This window comes from Poecilia latipinna, unplaced genomic scaffold, assembly GCF_001443285.1.
Source record: "Poecilia latipinna isolate Pla-1442-1.1 unplaced genomic scaffold, P_latipinna-1.0 Scaffold583, whole genome shotgun sequence".
Taxonomy (NCBI): domain Eukaryota; kingdom Metazoa; phylum Chordata; class Actinopteri; order Cyprinodontiformes; family Poeciliidae; genus Poecilia; species Poecilia latipinna.
This window is the reverse complement of record NW_015113199.1, coordinates 72,554-80,682: the sequence shown is the minus strand read 5'-3', so window position 1 is coordinate 80,682 and position 8,129 is coordinate 72,554. Positions and strand designations below refer to the sequence as shown.

Genomic DNA, 8,129 nt, shown 5'->3' with positions numbered 1-8,129 from the left:
TATATATAATGCTAGAGCTGACTTTAACCCTCTTATGAAAAATCATGCAGCTCATGATTATCAAATATGAGGAGACGCCATTTAAAAATAACCAATAAACTAAAATTTAGTCATTACAGTAAAAGTTAGTGTAAAAGACAAAAGTACTAAAGATTTAAAACTGTTATTTTTAAAAGTCTATAAACATGTTAATAAAATGATGAACCTTCATCAACTTTAGATATTTCTGATGTCACAAATATAAATTAGTAAAGAGTCACTAGTAAGTCTAATTACTTTTTATCAGTGACATCAATTTAATTTTGTAATTTGGTGATTTAATATTGTTTATATTAAAATGCAGCTTTTTGATTTCATTACTGTTTAGTTTTTTTTTTCACATTTTTGCTGAAAATAATGAATCTGCCAGCCCACTGTGTTTTGATCAGAAACAATAATCTCACATACTTTAGCTTCATCTTTTTTTTTCCCCCATCCTAAATTAACCAAGCAGCTTTAATCCCACTCTGTTGAAATAACAGCAGTATTTTTCATATATTGAGCAAGACTTTGTGAATAATCTATTTCTGCAATTTCTACAATGACATGTCCAAAGGACATGATTCTGAGTAGTGCTTCTATGTGAAAAGAGTTGTCCCACATGAAAATGTCTTGCTTCTGAGCTGATTCGATCTACAACTGAAGCTGAGTTGTGAGCCTAAAAACATTCTCAGAGGGGCCCTATGCAGTGTTTTGAGCTGAATATAGTGGGGCCCCAGAAGGTAAGAAATGAGGGAAGGTAAAGAGGGTTGAGCTGTAAGGCGGATGAGGGGAAGAACAACAGATAGAGACTTATGAGAAAGAGGCTTATGTGGTCTGCTCATTAAGTGAGAAACAGAACCTCGAAGAAGCTTTGTTTGCTAATGCATTTTTATTTCTTCTCATTTCAGTCGACTCCATCGCACTAGATTCAGTACAACCTGAAAACTAAATGCTTTACAGAATAATGGGAGACCACCAGAGAGTTTTTATGTTGCAGAGATAAAAAGAAAAATAAAAGGCCTGAAGAGAAGAAAATACAATATTACAATTTGAAATTCAAAATGAGGTCTTAACTTTTAAAATTCAGAAAATAACAAAACACATTCTAGTGTTGTACTGCGTAAAGTTTCCAAAATGTTAATGTTTGTAGTTGTAACGTGACAAAATGTGAGGAAGTTGAAGGCACTGTACATGCTGTGTTTCACACTGACTCTCACAGAGCCAGACTGATGAGCATTCCCCCAAACTACAAAGAAAGTCATTCAGCTTGTGCTCCTTCAATCTTGTTCCTTTCGATCTTTTGAAAAGATTGAATTGGTGAGGCTGCATCTGTTGTTGCCTGGACAACAGTCTGGAGATCATTGTGAGTACGTGCAGGGTGGACTAAGTCAACAAGTTTTCCCAGGGTCGTCAGACAGGGAACGGGAAGAAAGCGAACGCGGAATGAAAGAGAACTAGAAAAAAGAGCAGGAGGGATAAAAGATTTGGGGAGAGACAAGAGGAGAACAGACTGGGGTGCAAAAAGGCACCCTGAAAGAAGAGATGGTGAAGGAGGTGTGGAAAAGAGAGGAGATGGAAAAAAACTGGGGATGAGTGAATGAAGGAGGAGAAGGAGAAGATCAGAAAGAGACAGACTAAAGCCTGAGTCCTAAACTGATGAGGTGATAGGAACAAACGGATCCAATTCTGGGGCAGCATGTCCATCCAAACACATTTGTACTCTTTCTAATGACACTGTTTGATACTTCTAATTGGTTTTCTAATCATTTTCACTCTACTGAGTCATTCCTAAACTCCAAAGTTCTTGAGGCAGGCAGTAAAGTTGTGATCTTCAAACAACACTGACCTTCTGAGGAATCCACAGACGTCTCAGCAAACATCTGTAGAATCAAAGAGCTACAAAGGAATACATAAATCTCTCAAACAGACAAAGCCTGCTTAGAAAACTCTGAAGAAAGATAATAGTTGAATTGAACCATTTTAAAGCAGTCTGTCTCCTAATTCAGGTTTTTTTCGTGGCCTTTTTTTCCATCTTTGTCCCTACAGATGGTTTATTGTGAGAACCATTAGCTCTCAGTCTGCTTCAGGTTTTTGAAATTTAGTAGTAAACCTTGTTCTTAAATTGAAAAACTTTGCCAGACACAACAAAGAGTTGCGCTGAAAGGGATTAAAGAGACATCACTTGTACATAAAGTTACACCTTTCCCTGTATCCTTTTCTCTGAGGGACAAACAATGCCCTAGATTTAGCCAAGAAATCAGCAACTAACATCTCTGCACACTGTGTTCACAACAAACTGATGACACACAGAGAGAGACATGTCGGACTTTGCAGAAGCAGAGATTGTGTACTACTTTCTTCGGTTTGTGGACAAAATGACAATTCAAGATCCATATTTTGGATATTTTACCTCTGCAGCTGTTTGTGAATTTGCTAAATAAAAGCAGATTTTATTAGTTTCCCCCAAAGGGATTTAGCAGCAGGTGTTGTTTTTCCAGCATTAAAGGTCGCAGTCAGATTGTGTTTCTTGTGTCTCTTTGTTGCCGGAGTCAGAGATGATAATCCAGTTGGGTGTATTCCCCCTGTAATCACCAAACCTTTTCACAGGCTAACTGGACACACAAAGGCACTGAAATTAGCGGCACATCAATGCTATTCTGATTGCGGTGGGCAGGCGTAACTAATAATCACAATCAAATTACTACCAGCTTTCAAAAGTCAAACACCCCTGCTAAGTTACAGTCTTTTGTGCTAAAGAATAAAAATATAACAGAGATTATGATAAATTATTTTTAAATGTTAACATTTATTCTGATGTAAATGCTCTATAATTAACCTCATAAGTCAACAAATCTATTTGATGAGAAATAAGTAAAAAAAACTGAAATAACCTATTTCTGCAGCTAGTGTTTTCAACCTTAAACAATTGTTTGTCAATGCATATTATTATTTAATTTCACTATGAATCAAATGTCCTTTAGCTTAAGACATAATTTTGAGAAGATCAACAGGATCTCACTACATAAAGGTGACATTTAGGTGAAGAATTCAAAAAAAAAATCCAAGATGTATAGATGGAGGTTAAGTTTTGGTTTTGATTCATACATATGTTTGGCACAAAACCAACCACCACATTTCCAAAATGCTTTGGAAATGTGGTGGTATTACCATCAAAATCTTGGGTTGTTTTTCTAAAGAGAGAACTGGAGTTTTTGTCAGGGTAAATCAAATTATGAACACCTCAAAAGTATTCTGTTTTAAAGCAAAACCTTCTGCTATCTGTATAAGATTGAAAAAGAAGTGGAAGTTCACTTGTAGCAGCACAGTGAGTCTAAGCAAATACCAAAGCAACAAAAAAGATGACTGCATGAGAAGAAAATTAAAGTTTTGGAATGGCCTTGTCTAAGTACAAAACTATATTTTGCAAAAACAAAATATGTGAAATACCTGCAGGGCCTGTAGACAAAGTATATCTTTGCAATCTGAGACTTTTGCAAGATGCAGTGGAAAATATTGTAAAGTCAAAATGTGACAGATAAGCTGATAGACTCCTACCATAAAAAGTGAATGCTTCTTTAGACTCAAAAGGGTTCTTTTGGTAATATATTAGTATCAGGGTGTGTACACTTATGCAAGCAAGCTATCAGAATAAGAATCAGCTTTTTTTTTGTTTTTAGCCAAGATATTACTCACAAACATGAAATTTCACAGTACACAGACACAATTGCAACTTTTTGCCATTGTTTATATGTTCAAATATTTTCCGCTACGTGGCATATTAAAGGTGGGGGGAAAAAATACGCTGCTGAATAAACACACTCCTACAGAGGCAGAAATATTACATTTTTGTGCAATACATTAAAAAAAATAAATAAACAAAACATTTTTTTCTTTTTGAATGATTTTGTCCTCTTTAGGTATCGCCTCTCTGGATAGACGGGCTTCTGGTAGAATGGGCGTGAGGGCAGTGATCTACTACACCACCACAACTGTGATTGCTGTGTTCATCGGTATAGTCATGGTGCTTATTATTCACCCTGGAAAGGGATCCAAGGACGAGTTCACCAAGCAGCAACAGATAGAGCAGGTCAGCCCTGCTGATGCCTTTCTGGATCTTATCAGGTATTCAAAACAGTGCTTCCTAAACAACCCAAAAGGGTTTCACCAAAAATCAGGCAGCAAAACCCACATGTGTTGTAAGTGATCATTTTGTCTTGTAAATAGACTAAGGATATAGAGATATCTTTTATCCATTCAGGTGTACCAGCAGCAAAGTGAAAGTCAAATGGATTATAGAAACAGAAAATGTGAAGAAACTATACAGTAAATACAAATTTACAACATAAGAACATGACATGCAGTTATTTAAAATAGCATGTCAGATTAAAAAAGCACGCAGCTGAGTAGGGAAAAGGGAAAATCTGTACAAAATGTGCATGTGTCTACAAAAAGAAACTATTTGCAAGAAATAAAAAACTGCAAGAAAATGAAAGGACCTACTCTCGCTTTGGAGTTTCCACACTGTTGCTTTTTAGATTTAGAAACTTTTCAGAAACACAAATTGTTCAAAAGCACTTAACTATTTCGAAAGAAGAACTTGTTTATCACAGAAAAGCAGGTGCTCCAGGTTCACTCTTTAAAATATTTACTTTTTATTGTTTTTATTTTTTTTCTCCAGAAATATGTTTCCTCCAAACCTTGTGGACGCTTGCACCAAACAGGTATATTTTCTTTTTCCGATCTCTCTAATTAAATATTCTAGAAGTGAAATGAAATTACATCATCCAAATGTAGGCCACTCAAAGAGACTTTACACTGGTATTTACTCACCAGTGTAGCTGAACTAGTTGATGTTTCTCTAGATGAAGATTTGGTTTCATGTTCCTTCTGAAGCATCCAACATCACAAATGTCCTTCTTACGGAAAGCTCAGGTGAACATTTTTACTTTGTAAGCGTCACATAATACGAACTTGGCATTATTATATTTAAAATTTATCACTTAACAAGATGTCAGAGAACAGCCATTAAATATTCTCTGAATGATGGAGATTTCTTTTTGACAAAAAAATTTGTATTCTTTCATTAGGTTTTGCCCACATGCCTTCTTTCAATATCACATTGTATTATTAAAAAATGCCAGTATAACAAAATTTTCCAAAGCCAGAGAAAATTTAAATTAAAGTTATTTTGCAGGATGTGGTTTGAGTTTGTTTCCATGAAATCGAGCTCTTGAAATTTTGAAGTCGGGAAGAAATTAAAAGAGAAATCCCATCAAAACAGTTTTCAGAAAACGATATCAATAGTAATTGCATTACTTGATTATCCAAAGGGGGGTTTCCAAAAATTGGATGGGAACTTTAGCTGTTGAGATCCTTGCAAGTTTCCACTCTCATTTCCTATTTTATACACGCATGTAATCGAGGAAGCACTCTGAGAGATATGGACAACAAAATGGTAAAATAGCAGGATGAATGGATGAATGGATGTGCTGTTGGGCAGGCAGGCAGTTATGTAAAATACTGAATCACATTAATCCTAAAAAACACCAAAATAGCAATTTAATTTTGAAATAAACAAGAAGCTTTAAATCCAGGCCAATCAGCCCTGACCCACTGCACCCAGTGACTGGACATGCAAATAAGCAATAGAAAATTCATTTTGGCCGCAAATGATCCTGTGTGTGCACTGTGGCGCTCTCAAGACCACGCAGTCCTGGCCAGACAGCATTGACTGAGTCTGAAAATAAAACACTTTTAGATCAATTTTCCCAAAACAGGAATTAATTAACTCACATTTGTTTTTCTTTAAACTTCAGTTCAAGACGCATTATGCCAAGAGAGTAATCCATGTGACTGTTACGGTGAACGACACAATATTCCTCCAAAATGGCAGCCAGCAAACAGCCCAAGAGGAGATGATTCCAGTGCCAGGATCAGTGAATGGGATTAACGCCCTGGGCTTGGTGGTGTTCTCCTTGTGCTTTGGTCTGATCATCGGGAACATGAGGGAACAAGGACAACCCCTCAGAGACTTCTTTGACTGCCTCAATGAGGCCATCATGAGGCTGGTCGCCATCATAATGTGGTATGTATTAGAAATGTGAGCTAGAAAGACGGATTATCAAAAAGAAATGACATGTAATGAAATGTTTCAATCCTTTTGTAAAACTCGCTATCCTCAGGTATGCCCCTGTTGGTATTTTGTTCCTCATTGCTGGTAAAATTGTGGAGATGGATGACATTTCAGCCATGGGCGGCCAGCTGGGAATGTATACAGTAACCGTCATTAGTGGCCTGCTCATCCACGCCATCATAGTCCTCCCAACGCTCTACTTCATTATTACCAGAAAGAATCCCTTTCTATTCATTGCTGGGCTACTGCAAGCACTTGTTACTGCCCTTGGAACATCTTCTAGGTTTGTGATTCTACTGACATAGACGAGGAGATGTCTTCATGAACATTTTCACTGTGTCTTATGACTTTTCCTATTACTCCCTCTGCTCTCACACAGCTCTGCCACATTACCCATCACTTTTAAATGCCTGGAGGAAAACAACAAGGTAGACAAGCGTGTGACCCGTTTTGTTCTCCCTGTCGGAGCCACCATAAATATGGATGGAACAGCTTTATATGAGGCCCTGGCAGCCATCTTTATTGCACAGGTCAATGATTATGACCTTAACTTTGGACAGATTCTCACCATCAGGTATTGCAAAATGTTGCTGCTCATAACAATATTAGTTCAAAAATACAAAACAAAAAAAAAAAAAACAAGACTCAATTAAAAAATCTTTTATCCCAAACTAAATGTACTAAGCTAAATCTGCTAAATTTGTGGCTCTTTGATTGATAAACTGTGCTACAATAACATCTAAAAAGTGTGACATTTGCATTCAGTCCTTCTGAGTCAACACTTTGTACAATCCTCTTTCACTGCAGTCATAGCTGCTGCCCTGTTTGGTGTGTTTTCTACTGTTTCTGCACAACTTTGGGGGTTTTGCATATATTTATTCTTCAAAAGAGAGATTTAATATCATCCATCATTCTCTTGTGTTGGTCTTATCCCACTGAATACATTGACATTTTTGGCTGTGGGTGATAAATTGTGGAAAGGCTTAATGGATATGAATTCCTTTGCTTTAGCACCATCAGAAAGAAATGCCACAGCAACCAAAATTAGAAGGTTACTGAAAAAAAAAGAGATAAATAATATTTTGGGGTCTATCATTTTCTCCTCAGCATCACAGCCACGGCAGCCAGCATTGGTGCAGCTGGAATACCTCAGGCAGGCCTGGTTACCATGATCATAGTGCTAACATCTGTAGGTCTTCCCACAGACGACATCTCACTGATCATTGCTGTTGACTGGTTCCTGTAAGTATCTAGGAGAATGGGCTTTAGCCACTCCCTTTGAATGGCAAATTAACAAGTTGCAGATTTTATGCAAAATGTACTAAAGCTATACATCGCAATTGCTCTGTTTGCCTATTGATTGAATTTTGAATATGCCCTGCAGTCTCGGCATTATTTAAAGGGACGCAGTGTTTTATGTTCTTTTGTTGGTGCATCTTGAAATCGTGTTTTTGCATTCATGACTGTTTTCATGTTCTTTCTCTGTTTCTCAGTGATCGATTGCGCACCACCACCAACGTCCTTGGTGACTCCATCGGAGCTGGCATCGTAGAACATTTGTCTCGCCACGAGTTGAGAGTCAATGACCTAGAGTTGGGCAACCAGACGGTTGACCAGCCAGAGAAAAAGCCATACCATCTAATTTCCCCAGAGAACGAATATGAGAATGAGAAGCCAACTCCAGATGACACTAAAATGTAGTGGCGAGATTTCTACCCTTTCTCTGATATGACCTTTTGAATTCTCACAAGGAAGGGATTTTTTGGGTTATTTTTAAATGCAATTATATGTCCTGCCTGAACATATTTCAGGCCAAATAAGCTCCACTAATGTGTGATGCTCCTCTTTACACCCTGCAGACTGGAAACAATCTATGGTCATGTTGGCTGTTCTGATGTAAAAAAAAAAAAAAAAAAAAAACGTTTTTATTTTAGGGAAAAAAATGGCAAACAAAATTTAACCCCCCCCTCCGGGT

General features: G+C 37.2%; 1 protein-coding gene across 1 annotated transcript in view; it reads left to right on the top strand.

Annotated features, from left to right (window-relative positions):
- The window catches only part of LOC106953454 (excitatory amino acid transporter 1-like), a 16,778-nt gene extending 8,718 nt beyond the window's left edge, over positions 1-8,060 (top strand). The window contains exons 4-10 of the mRNA XM_015042242.1: positions 3,939-4,143; positions 4,700-4,742; positions 5,838-6,106; positions 6,204-6,437; positions 6,534-6,728; positions 7,262-7,396; positions 7,648-8,060. Coding sequence (XP_014897728.1) covers positions 3,939-4,143; positions 4,700-4,742; positions 5,838-6,106; positions 6,204-6,437; positions 6,534-6,728; positions 7,262-7,396; positions 7,648-7,855 — 1,289 coding nt within the window. The 3' untranslated portion in view covers positions 7,856-8,060. The remainder of the gene's footprint in view (positions 1-3,938; positions 4,144-4,699; positions 4,743-5,837; positions 6,107-6,203; positions 6,438-6,533; positions 6,729-7,261; positions 7,397-7,647) is intronic.
- The last annotated feature ends 69 nt before the right edge of the window (positions 8,061-8,129 follow it).